Genomic DNA, 25,780 nt, shown 5'->3' with positions numbered 1-25,780 from the left:
TTACGGCATCGCTTCTTGATGATTAAGTATAAACGCTCGTCACACGGCTGCTGTGGCTGGATCTTTCAATCGCCACAGCAAGCGCCTATCGTATCAGCCAATATCCCAACCACCACCATGGCACCCACCATCCTTCGGAATAATCCCCAAATGGACGATGATGCCTGGCGATTCAACGTCCCACATGAGTCTCTTCTGCCACCAAAACGCGCCAGGCAGGGCATTACATACGGCAATGTTGTCTCCTTCTCCACTGATGCTATTACCCTACGCATCGAGCAATTTCCATCAAATCGCGTCATCCACTCCGATGACCCATCCAAATTCATCTTGCTCTCCTTTGGAAAGGAATTCCGGTTTCCAGATCATCCACCACGAGTTTCGGGAGAGTACATTGCTCGATTGCTCAAGGCGGGGTTCTTCTTGAACGATATACAATATCGATTTTATCATCATAGCAACAGTCAACTGGTGCGTTTGCTGGTCCGTTGATCAGCTTTTGAAACTGACATCAACTTCCAGCGCGGACGCTCCTGCTTTTTGAGGCAAGCTAATAACGACAAAGAATTGGACGATAGAATTTACCAGTTAGGAGATTTCGGGAGGATTATGAACATCGCCAAACGTGAGTAACTCCTCGCCTTTATATTTCCATTCTACCGATAACAGATCTATGTAGGCGCAAAAAGGATTGGCCTGTTGTTCTCGTCTGCCCAGATCGACTATCGTCTCGACCCAAAGTATATAGCGGATATTCCGGACATACAAGATGGGGACGAGCTCTTCTCCGATGGATGTGGACTGATCTCGAAGAGGCTCTCCATTGCTCTGAGCAAAGCTAAGCGAATCACCTTTCGGAATGTTAGGTACACACCCACGGTTTTCCAGATAAGGTATGTCACGGTTCTCTTGAGCTCAGTATACCGCTTGACTCTTCAACTCAGATACTTGGGATACAAAGGTGTTCTGATGTTGCACCCCCAACTTGACGCCGAGGGAAAACATCTCGCCCAGTTTCGCAAAAGCATGAAGAAGTTCACAACGACCACGGACCACACATTCTCTGTCGTTGGGCACTCTAGGCCATACACGTTCGGACGGCTGAATAACGACATCATCGTCCTTCTCTCTTGTCTTGGGGTCACCAATGAAAAGCTGCTCAACAAACAAGACGAATATTTTCAGTGGTTGAGGAACGCGACAGAAGACCCCACTGCTGCCGTCGACTTTCTCTCCTGCATTGATCAGTATCCTCTAGCTGGGAAGGTTCTGCTAAATGGGATCAACGACCCTGACGTGGCAAAGGAAATCCGGCGCCTGCAGCTAGGCGAGATAGCCAGATATACGGACGAACGCGAAAAGTTTAAGTCTCGGATGATCATCCGCGAATCACGTCGTCTGTTTGGGGTCTGTGATCCGTTTCAAGTCCTCAAGGAAGGCGAAGTCCATATTCGGATTATGGCTTCTCGAAAGGGACCATCCACTCCGATTCACGGAGACGTTCTCATCGTCAGGAACCCATGTCTCCATCCCGGTATGTGCTCGTTAAGGGGGATCCTTCCGTGGACTGACTCGAAATTTGTCCGTCAAGGTGATTGCTTGAAACTCCGAGCGGTACATAATGACAAGCTTTCTCACCTTGTTGACTGCCTTGTTTTTGCGTCTGTCGCTCGCCCTGGTCATCATGCAGCACCTTCAATGAGTAGTGGCGGTGACCTTGACGGTGACCACTTTTTTGGGTGATGATTATATCCTTGCACTGACATGAGATGGCAGGCGACGAGTTCCTTGTCTGTTGGGATAAGGATCTTGTACCTCCCCGTATCTCGGAGGTCAGTGCGCAATCATGACATTTTCAACGATTGCTCACGGCCTGTTTTCAGTCTTACGATTATCCCGGGAATAAAGAGCGCATCAGCAAGAAAGTAACAAGGGAAGATCTAGCTGTGCATTTTGCCTCGTATAATGCGTAAGTACTCATGATTTTATGGGCTCATCTCGCAGAATTAATCTTTTAACCAGGGCTGGCCTAGCAAGAGTCTCGGCCCTTCACAACAAATGGGCCCGTTACAGCCCACAAGGGGCGCTATCTGTCCAATGCCAGGAATTGAACGCGCTACATTCGCAGTCCGTGGACGGCGCAGGCATCAAGATCCCCGATCGGTTAACAAAACCCCCAGAGCCAACTGAACCATTCATCATCGACCTTTTGGAGCAAGCTGCGCGGAAATTCGCCACCGAGTTCGTGCAATCGCAAACCAACCTCGCCTCAATTCCTTCTCTCGATGCCGAAGAAGGCCAGAAACTAATATCCCAACTCTTTAAAAGCACTCAACATGCGGTCACTGAATATGAGCTTTTCGAGCTTGCTTACCGCCTTTCCCAAAAGTATCGATTCGACCTTCGTCCCTATCTTGGGCAGATTGACTGGTCGGCCATTACGGCGATGCAGAAACATGCCGTTAGTACGACGCTGTCCCTCTCGTCTATTGATTATCCGTACATGTGGAATTCCCTGATCAAGTCTGATATCTTGATGCCTCAAGACCTGTATTCGCGGTCTCTTAGCTCTCCCTTTTCCATACAACGTTTATATTCGTCGAAGGAAAATGGGCTGACTACATTCTTTGAATACCTGCGCATGGCTACGCAAGATTACACGAGGAAACTGCTCGTCATCCAAGTACGTCATTTATTTCTTGCTCCCTTTTCGAACTTGAATGTCAATTTATTTCACAGACAGAGCGACGATTCTCTGTCGGTATCTTTATGAGGGGGAACATCCCTTGGGATGAAGAACCCGAAGTGAACGATAACGTTGTCGTCTGCTCTTTCTTGCCGGACTCCTCATCCACAATCGCTCACCAACACCCATGCTCTGCTGGGTACAGGCTTCACTTGAGCGATTCAAGAATGGAACTTTACAATAGACAGAGAAGCGATACGTTCGTCTTCATCAATCGCCAACTAGGGACCGAAGTCGTCGCGAGCATTGCGTTGCAAAAAATTTCAAAGACAGTTCAAAAGGCAAGCCTTTAGTTCTTCGCTTCGTCGTAACTTTCTTGGACTCACTTCGGTTTTAGCAATTGGGGAGGGTCAACAGATCACCTCTCATCGGTATAGAATTGCATGTGGTATCCAATCATGACCGTGTAGCCCACCAATTATTCGATCTGTGGTTTCAACAGTAAGTCGAACAGAATCAGTGCTTTCTATGTTATTTCATCTATGCTTGTTTCTAGTGTCCCAACTGAAGAATATGTGCGCCGATTTCAGCGCCAGTCGGCACCTTACCGCATGAATGATCTCAAGGATGTCGACTGGTCGAAAGAACCAGACTGGTTGAAATCTGCGTTCTATCCCCTAAGGGATCCTCAAGGTCTTCCTTCCTCGAAAAAGCTCAGGCAACACACTCAGGAAACCATGGACGCCGTTCTTGCCAGGAGAATGCTTCCAGAGCTTGATCAGATTCTCGATTTCGGGTTGATGTACCACGCCGAAGACGAAGTATTACTGGTCTTCCACTACGTCCTCTTACTCAAGCCTTTCCCTGAAGGGTTGGCTGTCAAGTGGATCGATAGATACCCTCCGTTGGTTTTCACGGTCTTGAAGGTATATCCCCCCGACGACGAAACCCTCAAACTACCGCCCGAAACCGAACAAATGACGCGTACTATCGTGCAGGCTATCATCCGCTCAGCTAATGACCTCCGCATCGCTTCCCTCGTCGCTTTGGAAAAAATAGCAGGGTCCATCGCGCTGTTACCGATAGACGAATACATTGAGATGCTCATGTTGGCTGCGTTGTCTGTGCGCTCGTCACAGCTTGTTCAAGAGGTTTTGCTAGTCATGAACGATATCCGACTCGCTCATTGTCCACAAACACCGGTATTGGAATACGGACACAAACATGCTCTAGGAGTAGTCTTTGACCGAGCAGAAGAGGCAGCGGACGAATGCCCCTGCAACGAGGATGGGAAACCGCGGAAACAGAGAAACCCACCTTCTCAGACTAACCTCACGTTCGTCGCGGATGATACTTTGCATGTGATGGCGACTTTACGAGTCGATGCGAAGACGGCTATTAGACTGCATTCTCATGTCCGCTTACAAGCGACGTCGAAGGCTGAGAATCGGTGGATTGACGCGCCTGTTTTGGATGGGCTCGTTGTTCAGGCTATGAAGGGCGAGTTGAAGATCAAACTTCTTCAGCCTGCTCCCCCCGAAACGGAGCGTATGGACTGGGTTGTGTTCAACGCAGGAAGCATAGGTACGCACGGTGCTGCTCTCAAAAACTTATCGTCATCCCTCTGATATACCCTTCCTCAGCAACTTCGAGAGCTATGTTGGACGCACTGTTACGGCTCCTGGAACAAAAACAAGCTGCGTGCTTGTTTTACAACTTTATCACGGGTGACGAGGAGGAAGCGCCGGAGGGCGAACAGGTCCCTTCCGTTGAGGTGATACCTCCAGGTGATGATTCAGGTCTCAATGAGAGCCAGAGGATGGCTGTACAATCTTGGGCTGCGCCTTTATCGTTGATCTGGGGACCTCCCGGTATGAGCCTCTTGCCCACTTTTTTTTCTCGAAAAAATAAATAAAATGTGGCAGGCACCGGAAAGACAACAGTGGTCGTCGACATTTTGAGAAGCATAATCAAGACATATTATCCTGCAACACCCAAAATTTTGATGACTGCGTCTACGCATAATGGTAAAGTATCTTGGCCCCCATTTTTATTCAATTAATCTTCAACTCCACATATAGCCGTCGACAACGTTCTAGAACGGTTCGTAAAAATAAACGAGGAAGACCAACTTCTCCGCGAGGAACAAATCCTGCGCGTAGCAACGGACCAATCGAAAGTGAACCAAGACCTGCAGCACTTCACCATCGACGCGCGGATCGGGGGGGATATGAATCAGAATAGTAGGCTGGTGAAGCAGGCACAGGAGAGGGTTGAGAGGTCGGTTTTGGTGTTTACTACGTGCGCTGGTGAGTCTTATATCTTAGGGTGACGCCGATGGAGATGAATAATTTGGGTAGGCGCTGGTCTGGGGATATTGAGAAAGGTGGATTTTGATATTGCTATTATCGACGAGGCGTCTCAGATAACGGAGCCGTGCGCTTTGATACCTCTCGTGAAGGGGATTAAGAGGGCGATGATGGTTGGAGATCAGTCAGTCCACCATTCGTCATTTTTCTCCAAACTCACATAAATTCTGAATAGCGTCCAGCTTCGGCCAACAGTCAAAAACATGGCCAAAGTCGTCCGATTCGACATTTCCCTCCTGGAACGTCTCTACTCCCAGCCCAACATCCCGGAGGGGATGGTCAAGACGATGCTAGACGTCCAGTACCGCTCTCCAAAAGAACTTAATGCGTTCCCCTCCAAGGAGTTCTACGAAGGCCGATTGAAGACGAGCGACGCGAACAGCGCAGGGTCTTTGAACGCGCTCAAGAAGTCCTCGTTTCCTTGGCCCATTGGCGACGGCGGCGAAGTCATCCCAGCTGTGTTTATACAGTGCTCTTCGGAAGAGGATTTGGGCGATCGGTCGAAGAGCAACGAAGGCCAGGTCGACGTTGTCCGCCATGTGTTGAAGCTCTTGAGTAGTACCCCCAAGAATCCGACGTCGGAGGAGGAAGATAAGTCGGAGGAGAAGGATTTGAAAGTCACCGTTTTGTCTCCGTACACGAAACAAATCCAGACACTACGCCGGCGCTTACCTTCATCCATCACCTCGTCCACCATTGACTCATTCCAGGGACGGGAGAGCGATATCATCATTTTCTCGACTGTGCGGTGTAATGTGGATGGCGATGTTGGGTTTCTGGACGATCCGAGAAGGTTGAACGTTATGTGGACGCGTGCAAGGCTTGCGTTGATAATTGTTGGGGATAGGGCGACCCTTAGTGCGAATCAGCTCTGGAAACGCGCTTTGGAGGCTTGTACGGAGGTTGAAATTGTATTGGAAGAGCCGACTACGACGGGGTAGTAAGGGTGTTTACAGATTGTTGTACATAAATGATAATTATAAGGATACAAGTGCCTCTTTTTGGTGATGTGTACTCCGGTGGGGTATATGGGTAGCTGGGTATGGCTCTGCGCGAAAGCAAAGATGTCGAAACGCTGTGGTTGCGGTGGTGATGGTGGTGGTGGCGTTCATGACACGTTCAATTGCCATGCCCCAGCTCGTTCCTCCGTGCTTGAAAGCCCCATAAACGTATTTTTCCCTCCGAGGAAATCCACGCGCCTCAGTCCCCGCGCCTTCTCGTGCTCATACTCCGTTACGTCCGGAGCGCACTCATAACGCTGTTTATACGCCTCGCTGACTCGATGTTTTATATCACGCGAAGGGAGTGAGCTGAACTCGGTCACTGTCACATTCAGCCGTAGAATGCGATAAAGTCCATCCATCACATCTGCAACGGTGATATAGCCGTCTTGTTGCCCTGCTCTCACATTGATTATCCAGGGGAGGTGGGGGCATACGATAATGAGCGAGGGCATTGGTGGTTCTGTTGCTGGTTCGGCGAAGCGGTCGGGTGATTGCGAGGGATGGGAGGGATGGAGGGAGAATATGCGACGCGACATGTCATAGATGAGTGATGGTGGGTTGGAGACGGCAAGCAGGGGATGGATGGTAGGGGCGAGTTTCCGCAATAACGCTTCATCGACAATTTTCAGAAGACATCCTTTTTGTACAGGTAATGTCTTGAGGTGAATATTATTCAATGCTTGGGTCACAGAAGGACAAAAAAGGATGCACACCTCAATTGCAACTTCCAAGACCAATGATTGTCTTCTAAGTGCCCCCAAGTTTCCTTCAAATGAGTTCACAAATATCTGACCCCACGCCAAGGGCCACTGGCCATTTGAATCATGAAAGCGATGCAAGCCAGATAAAAAGACAGTTTTATAGCGCTCTTTGAAAAATCCCTTCAACATATCCACTAGTTTGCCACATTGTCCCTGCTCGAACATGTGGTGAAGAGCAAGGAGGTGATTATGCCAGTTACCCCAGGGATAGCCAGCGATAGAAATTCCATAAATTTTGCTCTCAATACGGTCCTGGAAGCAGTCGTCTAACAACAAGAGATGTTGAGCAATGGGATCAACGTAGAAGTGCAGAGAACGATCTTTATTGGTCAAAAAGTCATGTAGTGATGCATGAAAAAAGGTGATTTTTCCAGAGTTGGATTCTGGGATTCGAAGAATTGATTTGCAACCCCTCAGTAATTGACGAAGGTGGTCTGAGTCTTTAAGCCGCAGGAACATTGCAAGATTCGTCATAGAAGATTGAACCTGCATGAGACAGAGTGCACCGAAGATGCGCATGAAGTCTGGGTTAGCAGAATATGGCGCGTCCCGTAAAACCTGAAGGTAAAGCCCATCGAGGCCATTATGCTGTGTCATAGCACTTTTCAATTTATCAGCTGGGAGTATGGGGACCTTGTAATCCAGCTTTGGAGTCAGGGGTATAGGATCCTTGGACTCCATCTCACCAACAAATTTGACGAGAGTGGAAGCGTAAATAAATAGACCTTGCGATTTTTTGACCAGAGATTCGATGTCTTCCGGCGATGGCCACGGTTTTTCTACATTCATCAGGTAATCTGATAATCTGATATTTAGAGCCTTGAATTCTTTTTCGAAGAATTGTTGGATATCATTATATGCCTCAAAGTCTAGCAGATCGGTGAAACAAGTTCTCTCTGGGTGAAGTCTGAATGTCGCCCGAATATTTTCCTCTGGTCGGCTTGTTAACAAAAATCGGATTGGCGGTGGCGAATCCCGGTATTCGTGAGTGATAATTTCGATGAGATGATCAACGGAGAGGGAATTGATAATACTTTCGTCTAGCGCGTCGATGACTACGATCATGGGCGGGCCGGGGGGAAGGAGAAATGATTCAAGGTTGGCTCGAACAACATTCTGGACAATTGGTGTGATAATGAGGGTTGGGAGGATGATGAACAAGACTGGGCGAGAAATGAATGGGTGCGACGCGATGCAGATTACTAAGGCGGCGAGGCAGCATAAACGGAAAAGCCAGAAGCCGTTACGCAATATCGGACTTATAGGATGGGAAGGGGGGGGGTCAATTATAAGTCGGAGGGGGTGGATCTGAATTCTCGGAAAGCCAGTCCACGAAAAGAAAGCACTCTGGAGTTTGAAAGTGTTTTCCATGATTCCAAAGACAAATTCGTCGACAGTACGAGGGCGTACGGGATCAATTATGAGCTTTTCGAATTGAGCTATCGGGAGCTTTTCAATGATTGAGGGGTCGCCCAGAACTTTCTGAACTCGCTTCTTTATTACAGGGTGGGAAGTCGCATGTTGGTACGCGATTGTCGCAATGACGCGGTCGACGGACCTACAGTCTGCATGGTCTCTGGAAAAGAAAAAACTGCCCACAAGCCGGTTTTCTTTAGCGTACTTCTCTGCGACCGTTGTTGCGATTGAGGTCTTCCCTGAACCAGCGGGACCATGAAGCCAGAATACCGCCCTGTCATCGCGAGAATCCCCCCACTCGTAAATGCGATCCAGTAACACTCCTCGCGTCCCTGGTAAGCAGGGTGTTGCTGCCTTACGCTTCCTTGAATCGAAGGAGGCGCTCATAACCACGAGGTCTCCCAGAATCTCCAAACCCTGAGCTTCACAGAAAGTTGGGCTCAGCAGATTACGATATCCAACATATAGAATGTTTTACGCACCATAATTGACGGGGGTGCGGTTGTCAATGGTGCCATGAATTGTTGTATGGTTTATGATGTCTAATGGCATCGCTTATTGATGGTGAAATCTGCTCCGAGTTAAACACTCACTTCGGTTGTCTGTCGAGGAATAATCATTATTAGAGTTGATAGCGGTGCTATGATGACTGTTAAAGGAGTTGGTATTAGATGTTGACATGGGGTGAATGGTTGTCGCTCTTAGAAAGCCGCTCGCTCGTTATCGTATGTCGGAGATTTCTTTAGCCGGTCATAACCGGCTCGCGTTCTGACTGAGTTTCAAATTTCAACACTGGTTTGAACCTGAGTTGCAATAGATTGCCATCGGATCGAGGCGTTGAAAGGGTCCTAGTTCGGTTATAACTAAGAATTGATGGACCGGATCAGTTACAACGTGATCGTATCGAGACTTGTATCCGCGTAATGATGGATCACTGGCATATGGATCGTTGACGTCTTCTTGCTAGCGACCTGATTACAATTTACCTCCCATTCCTCTCTCCCAACCTCACGGCGTGTCTGTGGAGCATTTACGTTGTGAACATCTTGCTTCGTTATCTTATCTGGCCAAATGGAAACACAAAAGCAAGCCAAGGCAACGGAAAAGGTTGTATGTGAGTTCTGTGGGCATGGGTTCAGCCCCTACGGAATCGGATCGCACAAAAAAGCTTGTCAGAAATGACGGGAAAACGAAAGGGTAGATCGACAGGTTGTTGAGAAGGAGCTGAGGGTCAGAAAAGCCAAAGAAGAAGGTGCGTGATTGTTTACACTCCCTAACTTCTCTATTTTAATATTTGATTCCATAGCGGAATTGCTGGCGCTTGGTCGGCGCACGCTCGCAAAGGCCATGGCGGCACCAACACATCTTAGTACGTGTAATTTAGATGTTTTTTGCTTATAATATGCTAACGGGATATTTCATCAGATCTTTTGAGACGAGGGCAATCACACCAGAATGTCGGCCTGCTGAGTTTACCTGGTATTTCTGCTCTCCGTATCTCCCAGCTAATTCTGAAAGTCCTGCTTTAACAGATGATGGGTGGGCAAGCTGGGAGAGTCGTGCCGCATCACCCGAACCACCGCCACTGCCCGCATCTGATATGCTTGATCACTGACTCAGCTCATTGTGCTACGCGTAATGCCTGAGTATCATCCACACAGCGGCCGCGCCACACGCATTGATCATTTCAATGAATACGGATTCCCATCGGCTGAGGCTCCTAGGCTAAGACCGCTTGATGAGCCGTGGCGTCCCTTCCGCTCTCGTGTTGATTTTGAGTTTGCGGAAATTGCTCTCAAGTCTCATTTAAATAAGAAGACGGTCAATAAACTTATTGCAATCCTTCGTGCATGCTCATCTGGTGGTGTAAAAACCATCACCTCGTCCACCATCGACTCGTTCCAGGGCCAGGAGAGCGATTTTCTCGACTGTGTGGTGTAATGTTGATGGCAACGTTGGGTTTCTTGACGATCCGAGGCGGTTGAATGTTATGTGGACTCGTGCGCGGCTTGCGTTGATCGTTGTTGGGGATAGGGCGACGCTCAATTCGAACCAGCTTTGGAAACGCGCTTTGGAGGCTTGTATGGAGGTTGAAATGGTGCTCGAAGGGCCGACTACGGCGGGGTAGTAAGGGTAGGGCTGCGCACCGTCCCCGTCATAGACGGGTCGACGGACGGGTCTGACGGGCAATTGTCCGTCTCCGTTTGGACCTGCAGAACACCCGTTTTCATCCGTCACATGACGGCCGTAACGGCCGTCAGACTCAGACGGGTCATCGACATATTCTATTATTTCCTCGTAATTAGCTGTACTATCTTTTGATTGTGTCAAAAGTGTCTTATTATTTACCTTTTGCAAGCTCTATCTCAGCTACATGTGGTTCAAATGCAGCTCGAAAACAATTAGAAACAGCCTAATGGTGCTGACTCATCGCAATTGAAACCCCGCGAAATGTCTGTTACACACCTTGAGGTTGCAATTTGCTTTTTGAAGGTGCAAATCTTTCTTATTTGTGCTCAATAATTCTTTTTACTTTTTCCAGGTACCGAAAAAGTGTGAAAAAAATGAATTACATCGAAAGGTGGGCAAAACGGCCGTCTAACCCGTTTACGGCCGTTTTTGACCCGTCCGCTTCCGTTCTGACTTTCGAAGTGCAAATTTACGGCCGTTAATCGACGGCCGTCCCCGTCAAACGGACGGTGCGCAGCCCTAAGTAAGGGTGTTTACAGATTGTTGTACATAAAACAGTGGAACCTTTGACAAAGAGGATAGTGGGAAGCCATTTGGATCTCGCTTTGGAGGAGTTGATTATCAAGGTGGCTAGGAGAAGTACTGAGTGGCAGCACTGCAGTCATGTTGGGGATGGCCATGATTTTCAACTTACTATGTGTGCTGGATCAGAGCAGCCTTCTGTTTCAAGACAATGTGCCTTGCACATTCGTTTCTCGCAGCCTTTGCGAATCCATTTGGAGTTGCACCCCTTGGCGCGACAGGTTGGCTTATGCGGGCCCGGGGCTACTATCAGTATCAGTGCGTTGGCCTTTATACTTCCTATCCCAGGAACAGAGATAGGTGGGAGAACTCCAGTTCCACCAGGTGGCAGGATTGCAGGGAGAACAGCTGTTGAGCCAACACGAGGAGAGAGGGACAGTGTTCCAGAGCCTGGCAACCAGCGAAAGAAGTTGCAAGCCACGCCGGTTTCAGGGTTCTTTCGAAAACACTAGCCTAAAGGTAAACAATGTCGAGCTCTGAAATTATGCATATACTTACTCTCGCAAGCCATCGCCCTTGATTCCCGTTCGCGTTGGACTTGACTGGCGAATAGTAGACATGGCGGTTACAGGTAATACACTGAACCTGAATAGACGGCGTTGTTTGAGGTTCGGTGCTTGCTGCACCAGATATCATTCTATGGCCCAAGTGCAAGTTGTAATTGATCGATATCTGCGCAAGATACACATCGATCAGCGTGCGCGGCATCAATTGCAATGAGAAAACATGTACAGTTTCGGCTACGTTGACCGCCCCGCTTACGACGACGTTTTGAGCGCCCGAGAGGACATTGATTCTGCTCATGTTAGAGGGAAGGAGAGGGTTATCTAAAGGAGGGAAGGACATGGGGTGGAAGAAAGAGGCAAGCGCTCAGGCTGGAGTCAGTGCAGACGGAGATTTCCAATGCTATGAGCACTTGACAGTTTGACGCCCAGGTATTAGCCTTCCTTCTACGGTCTGTGGGTTGTTTGCAGGGGACGGGCGTTTAGGCATCGCCCAAGAGCCGGGGTAGCAAGGGTGTTTACAAATTGTTGTACATAAATGATAATGATAATGATACAGTGCGATTTTTCCTCTTCTTCTCTTTTTGGTGATGCGTACAATGTCCGGGGGGTATATGGGTAACTGGGTATGGCTTTGCGCGAAAGCAAAGATGTCGAAACGTCGTGGTCGCGTGAGGTGATGATGGTGGTGTTCATGACACGTTCAATTGCCATACCCCAGCTCCTTCCCCCGTACTTGAAAGCCCCATAAACGTATTTTTCCCTCCAAGGAAATCCACGCGCCTCAGTCCCTGCGCCTTCTCGTGCTCATACTCCGTTACGTCCGAAGCGCGCCTATAACGCTGTTTATACGCCTCGTTGACTCGGTGTTTCATATCATGCGAAGGGAGTAATTTAAACTCGGCTTCTGTCGAATTGAGCCGTAGAGCTCGATAGAGTCCATCCATCACGTCTGCAACGGTGATGTACCCGTTTTGTTGCCTGGCTTTGACGTTGATTCGCCAGGGGAGGTGGGGGCATACGATGGTGAGTGAGGGCAGTGGTGGTTCTGTTGCTGGTTCGGCGAGGCGGTGGGGTGATAGTGAGGGATGGGAGGGACGGAGGGATGATATGTGACGCGACATGTCGTAGATGAGTGATGGTGTGTTGGAGACGGCGAGCAGGGGATGGATGGTAGCGGGGATAGAGGGTAGTGGTGAGCAAGCGTATGGTGAACCGATGAATGATAAGGGTGGTGGAGTTATGGGTTCAGAGGATATGGGCAAGGGCTTGACAAACCACGGTGGAGAAGGTGTAGCGGAGAATGGGTCGACAGAGAAGTGGACGTGCTTTCCTGGCATGAGCAAGTAAGTATTGAACTACTTGACTGGCTTGAGAAGTTTCCATCCATCTGGAGAGGATAGATATATGTTTTCTGGTTCGAGCGGAAGATTCGATATGAGTCAATTTTCATCATTTACCATAAGTAGGTGGCAGTGACAAGCGCTATGAGCTACTACGCCGTCAAATCCGCATATTCCCACACTGCCGCAGAACTGTCAACATCGCCCGCTGCCGCAGCCTTCACGACAAATTGACTCAAGCCAAAGTCAAGCGCTTAGATAAGCTGCGGAAGCGCTCGAACAATTTCATACAGCTTCGCAGTGCCTTTGCGAAGTTCCAGGGTCGTCACCTATTGCGTAGAAAATTTCATGCGCGTCATCGACTGACGTTTCCAATGGTATGCCTTGAAGTTCCAGATGCGTATACAGTACTTACCCTTATTTTCTCAGCTCAGCTCGTCAGCTGCGCGGGCTAGATCTGTTCTCCGAATCACGGAAACACCTTGGTCATTGGCCGAGGTATACTTGGCTCCCGCTTGAGGAGAATGCGCATGCTCCATCGCGTACTTCTTCGACTGTCCTTGTTCCAAGTTCCTACGCGCAAATGCCACACTGCAGGGGGTAACGCTCAAGTTCTCCGGAGACGAGAAGCATACTTTCTATGACTATGTTGGTGGACGATGGCTATGGAACGAGAGAGAGCGCAAGTTGCCTCCTGCTGCTACTCGCCACGTCAGCATCTAACTTTTCTCCATCCGGTGCTTGACGCTCGTCGTGTCGAGTTTTAAGTGGACGCTCTTCAGAGAGTAGCTTGAAAATCCCTACATCGTCCCGCGCCCTCGCTTAGTTCGGCGGAACGAACCCCATCGGCTCCGCATCATCATGGAAAAGGCTCGTGGAACTGACCTGCGGACCCGCTGGCTGCTCAGTGCTCACAAACCATGGCCCAGGCATTCAGCCATTGATTTCTTGGATACATGGTTCCGGCAAAACCCCTTCATGCGGACTATCAACCTATGCTTGACTTCCTGATGCCTTCAGCAGAGCTTTGTACTCACAAATTATGAAACTTCGATTTTAGCGAGGCTAACATGAGTTTCTCCCACATCAGGGGTCCATATCACATCCGTTCAATATGCCCAGTTACGCCATACTAAGCCATACTTTACTCAAGTGTTGTACTCGCCTGAAGAACGAGCCTTTGGTGCTGGGCTCATTCCATCCTTAGTATCCTCAGCGGTTTTTCTGAGTTCTTGGATACGCTCTTAGCGGACAAAGGCCCGACAGCGTGCCCCAGAAAGGCCCAGCTTGATGCAGAGTTTAAAGCAGAGGTGTGAATGCACCGTTACGGGAAGACCTGACGAAACTGTGACTACTTACTTTGATGCAAAGCTCTAGGCGATGAGATGGTGAGTATGAGGACGTTGTGAACGGTTACAGGTAACGTGGGGAGGGAAACCATTCCGTTTGCACATTGGATGTTCTCATTTTTTCTGTTGTCTTCTTCAGCACGAATCTAAAAATAGAAAATCTTTTGAGGTCAATCGGATTTTTCCGAATTACCACCTCCGCCATGAGTGGAGGAAAGAAGCTTTGTAAGATCTCTGGCATCCTACCACGTAACACCACCTTCAGCTCCAGTTCCCATCGATAATGGCGCCGGCAGACGAGTACTCAGTACCTCAAGAAGCGAAACAGCTCTTGTTGCAAGGAATCATTGACAACCCACTTCACGCTTTGGCGCCGGATGACATCGAGGCTGCAGCTTTGATGATCGAATATGTCGGTACACACTTTCCAGTTATCCCGATCAACTGGCGTTTTGCGGAGAGCATTTCTGCTATCAAGGGATTTCAGGGGGCGATGCTTAATGTGCTGTTGAAGGAGAAGTATGGACTTGATTTTCAAAAAATCGTTATCGACACGTATGTACATGATATGTCAACGACATTGCTTATTCATGCTCATCGCTTTCTCTTTTTTTTTCTAAGCGACCATGCGCAGCTCTTTATTATGTCAATGATTTTGCCCGTCATCGATCCGCACGGAGCGCAAGTACGGCCCAGCGATCCAAGGTTCTATCAATATTTCCCGAAATGCGACAAGCACGAGATCGGTCTTGACAATGCCTGCACGAGCATCTACAAGACGAAGGATGGTCGTTTTTATCATTTGCACGGTTCGTTCAACATATCCACCATTATTCATGTTACCATTTCGATTAATATTTGTGTTACTAGGGAGCTTGGATCCGCAAATCTGCCAGGACGTGTTAGATATCCCCCTTGACGCACGTCCAGCCAGCGTCAGCGAGGCGGGCGAAATATATCAGGAGAAAGTATCGAAATATGATGCAGCGGAAATCGAGAACTTGATGAATGATAAATACCGACAGGCGGGTACCACATGCTGGTCTATGGAAGAATACAAATCTAGCGAGCACGGAAAAGCAAATGCGCACGTCGGACTCTATGAAATTCATTACGTCCCAAATCCCAAGCAAGCGCCGAGGTGGTGGACGAATGTCGAAGGCAAAACTAGCGCAGCTAGGCCTCTTTTTGGGTTGAAGATAGTCGACCTTACTCGGATTGTTGCGTCTCCTGCCGTGACGAGGGAGCTCGCTGAGCTCGGCGCTAGCGTTATGAGGATTACTTCTCCTAATATTACGGACTTTACGGTCTTGAATTTGGATATGGGGTGGGGGAAGTGGAACGCCCATTTGGACTTGACCAAGGAAGAGGATCGGAAGGTTTTGAGGTCCCTGATTGAGGAGTGTGATGTTGTAGTTGATGGGTATCGGCCTGGTGTGATGAAGAAATGGGGTTTTGGGAAGGAGGAGATTTTGGGATTTTTTGCTGAGAAGGATCGTGGTGTTATTTATGCCCAGGAGAATTGTTATGTGCGTATTTTTTTTTTGTCATCGCCTCCGTGCATTTTGACGACGTCTTAGGGATGGAATGGGCCGTGGTCATATCGTTCCGGGTGGCAACAAATAAGCGACGCAGTACGTGATTTATTTTACTGTCGTTACTACTGAATCGAATGCCATTCTAGAACTGCGGTGTTTCCCTTGAATTTGGTAGAGCGATGGGCAACGACGAGGCCGTCACACCCGTCTTTCCCAACTCTGATTTCTGGTATTTTCAACGTGTGTATTCTTCCTCTTGTAATTTATTCATATACCCCTCGCAGCACGGGCGCAGCAGGCGCAACAGGAATTCTGCAAGCCTTAATAGCGAGATCCAAGACGGGAGGATCCTACGTTGTCGATGTGAGTTGTTACCACCATTTCCGCGTCTAGATGTTTATCCCAAATTCCAATCTAGATTGCGTTGAACTATTATTCTCAATGGCTCATCAACTCCTGCTCGACCTACTCTCCCGAGGTTTGGGATAAACTGTGGTCCAATTACGGTCGTCCCGTTTTTCGCCACTACGATAACATGGGGGTTACCATCCCTAAATATATGGAGATGCTCATGGGCAAGAAGGCCCCCATTTTCGATCCCAAGTTTTTTGAAAATCGAGAGAATAAGGCGCTGGGTGTGCCGGTCAAGACGGTCAAGCCGATTTTGGTGTTCCCGGATCAGGTTGTACGGCTGGAGTATAATGTGGGGAGCAGAGGGAATGGGGTTGATCAGCCGAAATGGCCAGAGGACCTGCTTACCGAAATTGTTGTGTAATGCCCTAGTGGCGATGCCTTCTACAAAAGTCGTACAGTTACGCGTCAAGCGTTTGTGTAGATTTGTACCAACCGATGGATAGTTATGGATGAAAGGGAGAGTTTCTTGATCCTGAAAATCGTTTACTGTTGGTTCTGGGCTCATTTATGTGACCCTATATTCGATCCGCAAACTCTCACAATAAAAATCACTCCTGGTCCATATTTTCTGCTACACAGTCAAATATCCGTCCATTATGATACGAACCAAGAAAGTAGAAAGATACAAAAAAGGTGACATAAATACGACTCGGAGCGTCGAGCACACCGTATTCTCTGTCTGGGAATCGAACCCAGCTTGCACGTGGTGAAACCGGCGCGCAACCGATCCACTAGCACAGAGTTACTATTCCTTACATCTTGCATATATCATATAGATCAACTATTCAGAAGTCAGTCAGCTCGAACATGGAACAGGTCAACTGTATGACTACATGATCTACATTTTTCGGCCCATTAATTGACGGATTCGATAAACTACTAGTTTGAAATTTCCATCTGGTCACCAACATAAGAATAAATGACAAGGTCTCCGAAAGGCTAAGGTACGTACGCGCGTAAAGGCCGTGCTCAGTGATCACATCGATCACAGGCCAAGTGATGCTAAATATTTTTCTGTCGTTTCATAACACTCCTCCTGAAGATCCTCCCGTCGGGCATTGGCGCCAGGCTCTTTGAGAACGCCCACAGGGTTCAAATACGCGCCCTTATACTTCTTCGGATCGGCTTTGATGAGGGGAGACGCAGCAGCAAAGGCGGAGTTGTACGCTCCGACATCGGGACTTACTAGGAAAAAGCCAACTAAGAACCTGGCGATTCGGGAAAAGGAAAGCCGATCTGACATGGTATCGACGGTGCCTGGATGAACGGAGATGACAGTAATGGATGTGGTGGCAAGTTTCTTCTGAAGAACAGTCATTGCCAACAGGATCGCAAGTTTGGAGAAGCCTGACGTTGTTTATGTTCAACGGCGCCTACCGATGTTCGGCAGAATGAACTTACAATATTGGGAAAAAGAAGGAAAGTTGTCTTTACTGAAATCTTTGTTGAAATCCTCAAATGTCTTAAACTGGATATTCGGATCAGCGCCGCGAGAGAGTCTATGTCCTGTCGAATTAACCTGCCAGCGTATTCCACTCAGTGAGTCGACAGGCAGGCGTCATACACCCGAACTCACAGTGACGATGCGAACATCGGGATCTAGCTCTTCAGAAGTCTTCTTCAACAATGGAAGAAGAGACAGAGTTAGCTGGAGCGTGCTGAAATGGCTATCCGGACGCGATTCACAATATACCCTGACCGTGGTTTTATTTTGACTCACTTGACCATCATCATCTCTGAAAATATGACATCAACGAGTCAAAGAGCGAATATCACTCGCAACTCACGATCGATAGGTGCACCTGGCATTGCGATTCTGAATCCGATTTTTCATGTGAGTATGGAAATAGGGTTGGAGCGGCAAATGGAATTCACAAAGCCGCATTGTTAACTGTCAATGAACGGGTTAGAGTCACCCGTAGAATGTTAGGAATGTTAGGTATTTATGTAGCATACCAAGAACGTCAAGACGGTCCTCTCGACTCATGAAATCTTCAGCAGCTTGTTTCGCTTGTAGAGGGGTGCTGATATCGCAGGGAAAGTAGATAGCGTTCCCAGGACCGATGCCCTCTTCATCCAAGTGTGCAATAGCTGCTTTGCCTTTCTCCTCGTTCCTGGCTCCAAGGTAAACCTTCGCACCCTTCCTGGCGAGGTGTTTTACGGTCGAGTATCCAATCCCATGGCTACAGAAGGTCACATTGAAAACGGAAAACCAAGAAATAACAAGAAATACGCACTTTCCACCGGTGACAAGGATAACTTTACCTGTGAGGTCGAGCAGGTCCTTTGAGGGGTCAAAACTTCGAGACCACAACATGAGTGAAGAAAACTGAAACACTTTGCACCATCACGCCACCGTCACTGGGAGAAACATGGCTTAAGTAAATGCTTCCATGACCGCTTCGGATGGCCGACTGGTCGCAGCTTGTCATGGCTCGCGGCGGTATAGGATCAGAGAAGTTGTATCGAATTTAGACACTGACGTTAATCCGGCCCGCTCAAGCCCGGTTTCAGCGGCGGAAAGATAGAGTAAGATTCCTGTAAGTAATCCCATAGCCCTCATCCTTGAGTTGCTCTTGTCGCACGTCAATGAGTTTCCCCACAGGAATTAAATATATCTTCTCTGAAGACCGGCAAAAGCAGGGGTAATTGCGCTTGGGTCGAGGTGGGACGTGACCGAAAACGGAACGTGTCGACTATAACCATCCCTTGAACTGAGATCATGATGGTGGTTATGGAGGTATTTCAAGTTGCGAGATTCCGTTAAAGGGGATCAAAAACCAGCAAACCTGTACAATGCCTGCGGGAGGTTTAGATGCGAAGTGAAAAAGGAGTCGAAAATGTACAGACGGGGAGAAGCAAGGATGACCTTACGATTGAAGTTCATTCTTGGAGTCTTTAAAGTCCCAAATTGAAAACTGTACGTTCGGATCAGCGGTAAGTGAGCTGTGAGAGGGGTGACCTCCGTAACAATCATAACGTCATGAGTCTGCCCGTTCCCATGTCTTCTTCCAGGAAGGCGACAGGGTTAGAGTGTAGTGTCGGTTGCAACTTTCACTGTCTGCAATGCTTGAGTCTGGAGGTCTGAAATTGGGTGGTCCCAATGACGATCAGAATGTTACGAGACTCAAAAAATAGATCGCTTACGTGGGAGCTCTGTATGTGCTAGATACAATCTGCCAAAATCAGTGAGATTCTCAATCGCGGCTTCTTCATTGCTTTTTTAAGGTAAACATTTGCGCCCCTCCTTGCAATATGTTTCGTTTCATAGTAGTAAGAGTACCCTGAAACGAGTCGTACAGTTTGAGCTGGGAATGGCCATTCTGGTCAGAAAACGGTGTGACTCGAAAAGCTGTTATAAAACGGAGGGTTACACTTACAGAAGATCTCACGCGCTTTTGAACGCTTTCAACCATTGTGATGGGGAGGGCAGCCGTGTTGAGCGAAAGCATTAATGCCTGTTAGTCACGTGCTAACGTCGGATAAGGGCAGGCACATTGCGCTCGACGTGTCATTTGCCGCAGTGGTCGCTTCTCTCAATCTTTTACGACGCGCTCACGATCCTCAACAGCGATGAAGCTCAAAGAAATCCACAGAACCTCAACATTTGCATGGTCTCCATCGGCATCTCTTCCGTTGCTGGCCACCGGAACAGTCGCGGGTGCTCTTGACGAATCATTCAGCAACGAAAGTCAGCTCGAAATATGGGCTCCTAACTTCCTTGACAAAGACGAGTATGATCTCGGTGGAGAAGGCCAGCATGGGCCTCGAGGATCAGTGCGGGATACAGCAAGGTATGCATGCATAGTGCCGCCGGGATCATTACTGAAGCCTTTTCTTCAGATTCAATCGTCTGGCTTGGGGTCATGTCGATAGCAGCCGTCCGCGCGGTGTGATTGCAGCGGGTTTGGAGAATGGAGAGCTCGCTTTGTGGGATCCCTCAAAGATACTGGCCGGCGCCGAGTAAGTCGATCTTCATTTGTCGACCTCGCCTTGCGTGAGCCAACCTGTCGAATCCAGCCCCACGGAATCGCTCATTCTTCGAAACACAACTCACACCGGTCCTGTGCGTGGCCTCGATTTTAACCCTATTCAGACAAATTTACTGGCATCCGGTGGTGTTGCTGGCGAGGTGCGATCTTGAACTTCGGTCAGGTCATCCTTACTTACCATTTTTAGATCTACATATGGGATTTGAAAGATCCTAGCAAGCCGTATACCCCCACGCCAGGCTCACGAAGCACGAAACTTGATGAAATCACATCTGTTGCATGGAACCAGCAGGTGCAGTACGTGCTTGCTGGTGCTAGTAGTACCGGATATACCGTTGTGTGGGATCTGCGAGGAAAGCGTGAGGTCGTTGCACTCGCTTATGGAGGTGGTGCGGGGACACTTTCCGGGCAGGTAGGAAGTGGAATGGCAGTGGGTGGAAGGCGAGGCATGAGTGACATTGCATGGCATCCTGATAACGTGTGTCTGCATCCTTGAACTTTTCATGGCTTTGCTGATATCGGTGATAGGCTACCCGAGTAGTAACGGCGTCTGAGGATGACTCCTCGCCGATTATCATGGTGTGGGATCTTCGTAACGCCCGTGCACCGGAAAAGGTATTTATTATTTGCCTTATTTTCATTTCTCTGAGATTTACTTCATACCCTCAGATCCTCACAGGTCACGAGAAAGGTGTTCTGTCTCTCTCATGGTGCCGTCAAGATGCGGATCTTCTTCTATCTTGCGGGAAAGACAATCGTGCCCTCTGTTGGAATCCACAAACGTCTGAGATTATCGGAGAGGTAAGTTATGTCTGGATGCCTCTTTTACTTATGCTGATAATAATATAGCTCCCTTCTGCGGACAATTGGGCGTTCCAAGTCGATTGGTGTCCTCGAAACCCGGACATGCTCGCCACTGCATTCTTCGATGGTACCGTCGGCATTCACTCCATCCAATCCACAAACGAAGCCGCCGACGCAGCCACGGCCGCACCTCAGCAATCACACGGAGCAGACATTTTTGATGCCCCAGGCTTTGCTCGATCTTCCACTGGCGGAACTCTCTCCCTCAAGCAACCTCCCAAGTGGCTCCGCCGCCCTGCCTCTAGCTCATTCGGGTTTGGAGGCCAGCTGGTCACAGTTTCCAATCTCCCATCTGCCCAGGGAAAAAATCAGAGCAGCGCCATCCATATCCGCAAAGTCGTTACCGAGCAAGATTTAGTCGAGCGGGCGACCCACCTCCAAGCTGCTATAAATGATGAGTCTCTGAAATCATTTGCGGAGGAAAGGATCAAGGAAGTTGATACTGCGACTACGGGGGGTGAAGGTTGGAAAGCGTTGTTGAGTCTGTACAAGGCGAACTCGAGGGATGAGCTTGTTACCCTTTTGGGGTTCTCGAAGGAAGAGATTGCTGCTCGTGTTGCGGAGGCTGTGGAGAATTTGAAGGCTTCTTCGGAGTCTAAGTTGTCATTGGAGTCGCAGCAGGAAGAGGACGATATCATTGATGAGACTCCTCGTGGGCCGATCGTGTCTTTTGCGGAGCCTGAGCATCAGGAAGCGCCCTCGGAGAGTAGCGACGCCGGTGATGACTCGCAGCCGCCTTCAGAAGTCAGCGCTGGAGTCACGTCCGATAATGCCAGGGATGGAGAGTCTACCACCACCGTACCCAGTCTCTTCGAGGACGATATCGGCCCAGGGACACCTCAGTTTGATGCTGGTGATGACTTTTTCGCCACTGTTGGCGTTGCACAAGACGATGGAGAATCCCAGCAGATCCGTATTCCTCACACGAACTATGGCCTCGACTCTTCAGTTGCTGCTACTATTGGCTCAGGCCCTTCCTCCGTCACCTCTGAGACCTTGAAGAGTAACACCTTTAGGATTTACCCAGCTGATGAGTCGGAGGTTGATCGCTTAGTCACCAAGGCCGTTGTGTTGGGTGATTTCGAGTCTGCTGTGTCCCTTTGCCTTTCTACGGACCGATTTGCCGATGCAATCCTTCTCGCCGTTCGTGGAGGCCAAGAACTTCTCCAACGCACTCAGAAAGCATACTTTGAACGTCGTGCTTCTTCCCTGCCCTATCTCCGTCTCTTCCAATCCATCTTCACCAACGATCTTTCTGACATTGTGCAGAATGCGGATTTGCAGGAGTGGCAGGAGATCTTTGTCGTTCTTTGCACGTTTGCTAGCCGGGAAGAGTTCCCTGGGCTTGCTGAGCAGCTTGGTAGCCGCCTTGAGTTCCAGTTTACCATCGCGAAGTCTTCGAATAATCCTGAGATTGTAGCTGATGCTATTCCTTATCGCAAGAATGCGACCCTCACATACCTCGCTGCATCCCGTCTCGAACGACTGGTCAACATCTGGGCGGAGGAGCTTTTGGAGGAAGAAAAGGGTCTGGTAGCGGAAGAGAGGAGCAACTCGTATTACTCTGCTCATGCTCATTCGTTGCAGACCTTCGTGGAGAAGGTTACTGTATTCCGCTCTGCTACCAAGTACAAGGACGAAGATCTCACGCAAACAAGCGTAGGCGTGGACGAATCCGTCAAGATCTACAAACTTGCGCAGTTGTATGATCGCTACTTTGAGTATGCGAATCTCTTGTCCTCGCAGGGGCTTGTTAAGGAGGCGGTAGCTTTCTTGAAACTCACCCCTCCGGGATACAAGGGGTCATCCAGTGGGACGGACTTGAGTGCCGAACGAGATCGATTGATCGCTGCTACCGGGGGCGGAGAGCCTAAGCCAGCACCCGCACAAAACACTCCTGCTCCTTCAGTTCCCGCTACCACGAGGGCACCTTATGCTTATCCTTCAGTGCCCGCCGTACCCGTGGTATCGACTCAACCAGCTGCCGTGCCGCAACCTACTGCCTATCCATCGTATCAGCTGTCGGTTCCAGCGGTTGGCCCATATGCCCCTGCCCAGCAGCACCAAACGTCCTACATCCCGCAAAACTACACGAACGCGCCATACAATCCTCAAGTTTCGTTGACGCAGCCTCCTCATCTCAGGCAACAACCTCAACCAGCTCCTACTATTCCCCCTCCTCCCCGTGCTACGAATGGGGCGACTGGGCCTCCGCCACCACCAAAGAAGGATAACGGAGGTTGGAATGATGCACCATCGGTTGTTGGTCCGGCACGAACACCTGCGGCTTTGAACCTAAACAAACCCGCTGCTATCACGTCGCCTTTCCCCAACGCAACTCAGTCTCCTATGTATTCACCTCAAGGGTCACCGTATATGACTCAGGGTCAGGCTTCGACCGCTCTTCCTCCCCCTCCTCGACCTGGAAGCGTTCAGGCTCAAGCTCGCGTGCCTCCACCGCCTCAAGGGCAGCGAATCCATCCTGGTGGCGCGTACCCTCCTCAAGGCAGACCTCCCTCACGTACGGCTGGCCCTCCTGGACCAGTGGCACCCCCAAATCGAATGATGTCTCCTCAACAGAGCCACGGTCAACCATCCCAAAGACAACCCACCCCAAGCCAGTATGCACCTCCTCCTCGAGGACCCGTCCCAGGCCAAACCCCACCTCCCGGCCAATTCGGACGCTTGCCTCCTCAAGGTGGTCAACCGCACGCTCAACCATCACACGGCCCCAACCCGTATGTCAGAGCCACACCTCCACCTCCAGGACCCTATGCCCCTGGGCCCACGAGTATCCCACCACCACATCAACAGCAGCCCCCGCAGCCCGGCCCGTATGGTCCTCCACAAGGAATGCAGCGAGGTGTCCCGATTCAACAGCAGCAGCAGCCACCCCCTCAGCAGCGTGGAGGTCCTCCAGACGGACCAGCTGCACCTCCTCGCGCTCCTTCAACGAATCCACCGGCCCGGGTACCTGCGGGCCCTCCCCCACCAAAATATCGTGAGTGTCGTGGTAGATGACCTTGTAATCTTTTGGTGAAAATGTTGATATATTCACAGCTCCTGGTGATCGCAGCCATATCCCAGACTGGGCAAGCCCTGTGTACACTATCATCTCCGAGCACCTTAATCGGATGAGGCAGACGACTCCGGTGAGCATATAACATATCCTACGTTTGCGTCTGAGCTGAGCTGTTTTGACGTTGATATTAGGCAAACCAAAAACGACTTGTCGATGACCTTGAGCGTAGAATCAACCCCCTCTTTGACGCCTTGAACTGTGAAACGCTCTCAAAACCCGTTGTGGAACAATTGGTCTCGCTGACGCGAGGTAAGTTGTCTTTTGCCACCGGGCTCTCTACCTGCTCGTGCTGACCATATTTTCGTAGCTATGGAGGCTCGTGACCGTCCAGCTGCGCTGGCGATTCATGTTGATCTCCTTACTCGCGGATCGCAGACGGATGATATTGGTCTTTGGATGTCGGGGATTAAGCAGTTGATCATGCGGTTGTAGGTAGAATTAGATATACGTTGTGGTTTCTTTCGTTTGAAATGAATTATTGACTCTTCTGCGGCTCATTTCTTGTGTGACAAATGAAGCATAAATAAGCGTGGTAAAAAGCATTTTGGTCTTCAAATTGCATTGACCGGGAGTCGAACCCGGAGCTAGGCCATCAGATCTCTCTTAACATAGAAAATGGGAAGACCCAATGTTACCGCTACACCATCAATGCATATGCACTTCTCTGCCTTCAAGTTGCACCAAAAATCCATTCCGTGCACATTCCGCGTATCCTGAACCCGCACCACATTTCCCTTCCACCCCTCATCTCCAAGGCATCAATTTCTCTCTCCTGGACCTTGTCCCTCATGTTGCCTCATCTGGCTCGCAGCACCATGGCCAGCGCGCGAACAGTGCGTACGTTTTGGCACGGTGGCATTGCCGTCGCTGGTGGTCTCTGGAGCTGCGGTTGAGGAGGGGTGCCCCGTTGCGTGGTTCTTGGCGTAGGTGAGGTCGATCGTTGGGTTTTGAAAACTCAAGCGCTTTTATAGACATGTCCACCACCAAGCGTGGTCGCTCTCGAAATATTCTCGCACGGAAGAAAGTTGTGCAGTAATCGACCCGTCACTGGCAGCAAACCCAGTCGTTTTATCTGCCTTTCTGGGACCCTACGCCAATATGTGGACTAATTATTGTCGTCTTTGCACAACTTTGTCTTTTCGGGGCCGAGTCTCTGATACAGCTTACACCGCACGAGGATATTTATGCAACCATACCGCCGACTTCTCGTCCTTTCCCCTGACCGTCGAATTCGAAGTCTTGTACCATGTCCGACTGCACTCCGACAGAATTCCGACATACCAGCCTTTGACAAACTCGAGGGGTGAGGCTTTGCCTTCCACGGGGCCCAATCTTAATTTATCTCTCTATCACAATACTCCGGGTACTGTCCTATTTCGATCAAGTGTTCACGTCACGCGTGAAATAGAACCATCTTGCGGCCATGTCGGCCTGAAAACAATTCTCAAAATCGTTGGTCGAAATAATACAGTATCTCTAAGAGATGGCCTACACGGAACTGGACGGGGCTCCTCGATCCTTTGCTAGGATGATTGGGTTCTATTTTTGGTGGTTTCTTGCCGTACAAAAAGCTCAGCGCTAAGCAAACAAACCATCTTGAAGCACGCATCCTCAGCCATACCACAAGGCTAATCCAACCTTACAACATGCAATTCCCAATCTACTTCCGTCTCTGGATGTGATCGTC

At 49.4% G+C, this 25,780-nt stretch overlaps 6 protein-coding genes across 6 annotated transcripts; 4 read left to right on the top strand and 2 right to left on the bottom strand.

Moving 5' to 3' along the window:
- Window positions 1–117: 117 nt before the first annotated feature.
- RDR16203 (RNA-directed RNA polymerase) lies at window positions 118–5,996 on the top strand (the record flags this gene model as incomplete). The annotated part of the gene is made up of 16 exons (XM_001889756.1): window positions 118–471; window positions 523–625; window positions 680–893; window positions 945–1,534; window positions 1,592–1,723; window positions 1,777–1,832; window positions 1,884–1,969; window positions 2,023–2,683; window positions 2,740–3,027; window positions 3,084–3,187; window positions 3,243–4,270; window positions 4,330–4,557; window positions 4,612–4,713; window positions 4,768–4,995; window positions 5,047–5,179; window positions 5,231–5,996. 16 exons carry the CDS (start codon window positions 118–120, stop codon window positions 5,994–5,996), a joined length of 5,073 nt encoding a protein of 1,690 aa, XP_001889791.1.
- A 3,587-nt stretch (window positions 5,997–9,583) lies between these two features.
- LACBIDRAFT_316320 (uncharacterized protein) lies at window positions 9,584–9,851 on the top strand (the record flags this gene model as incomplete). Its single annotated transcript, XM_001889755.1, has 3 exons — window positions 9,584–9,605; window positions 9,662–9,715; window positions 9,769–9,851. 3 exons carry the CDS (start codon window positions 9,584–9,586, stop codon window positions 9,849–9,851), a joined length of 159 nt encoding a protein of 52 aa, XP_001889790.1.
- A 239-nt stretch (window positions 9,852–10,090) lies between these two features.
- Window positions 10,091–12,851, bottom strand: LACBIDRAFT_295949 (uncharacterized protein; the record flags this gene model as incomplete). Its single annotated transcript, XM_001889728.1, has 8 exons — window positions 10,091–10,521; window positions 10,586–10,606; window positions 10,703–10,719; window positions 10,935–10,945; window positions 11,121–11,456; window positions 11,507–11,680; window positions 11,771–11,835; window positions 12,248–12,851. 8 exons carry the CDS (start codon window positions 12,849–12,851, stop codon window positions 10,091–10,093), a joined length of 1,659 nt encoding a protein of 552 aa, XP_001889763.1.
- Window positions 12,852–14,486: 1,635 nt separating this feature from the next.
- LACBIDRAFT_256124 (uncharacterized protein) lies at window positions 14,487–16,516 on the top strand (the record flags this gene model as incomplete). Its single annotated transcript, XM_001889754.1, has 7 exons — window positions 14,487–14,758; window positions 14,825–15,041; window positions 15,100–15,732; window positions 15,784–15,837; window positions 15,888–15,970; window positions 16,026–16,104; window positions 16,160–16,516. The coding sequence occupies 7 exons, from the start codon at window positions 14,487–14,489 to the stop codon at window positions 16,514–16,516; spliced, it is 1,695 nt and encodes a 564-aa protein (XP_001889789.1).
- A 624-nt stretch (window positions 16,517–17,140) lies between these two features.
- Window positions 17,141–18,472, bottom strand: LACBIDRAFT_334897 (uncharacterized protein; the record flags this gene model as incomplete). The annotated part of the gene is made up of 7 exons (XM_001889727.1): window positions 17,141–17,502; window positions 17,557–17,674; window positions 17,732–17,822; window positions 17,876–17,891; window positions 17,943–17,957; window positions 18,112–18,338; window positions 18,393–18,472. 7 exons carry the CDS (start codon window positions 18,470–18,472, stop codon window positions 17,141–17,143), a joined length of 909 nt encoding a protein of 302 aa, XP_001889762.1.
- Window positions 18,473–19,728: 1,256 nt separating this feature from the next.
- On the top strand, window positions 19,729–24,577 carry LACBIDRAFT_397133 (protein transport protein sec31; the record flags this gene model as incomplete). Its single annotated transcript, XM_001889753.1, has 10 exons — window positions 19,729–19,949; window positions 19,999–20,118; window positions 20,176–20,287; window positions 20,335–20,625; window positions 20,676–20,762; window positions 20,817–20,948; window positions 20,997–24,012; window positions 24,072–24,163; window positions 24,225–24,342; window positions 24,401–24,577. The coding sequence occupies 10 exons, from the start codon at window positions 19,729–19,731 to the stop codon at window positions 24,523–24,525; spliced, it is 4,314 nt and encodes a 1,437-aa protein (XP_001889788.1). The 3' UTR covers window positions 24,526–24,577.
- Window positions 24,578–25,780: the final 1,203 nt, after the last annotated feature.

The sequence above is a fragment of the Laccaria bicolor genome, genomic scaffold (assembly GCF_000143565.1).
Source record: "Laccaria bicolor S238N-H82 LACBIscaffold_72 genomic scaffold, whole genome shotgun sequence".
NCBI lineage: Eukaryota > Fungi > Basidiomycota > Agaricomycetes > Agaricales > Hydnangiaceae > Laccaria > Laccaria bicolor.
This window is presented reverse-complemented; position numbering and strand designations above follow the sequence as displayed.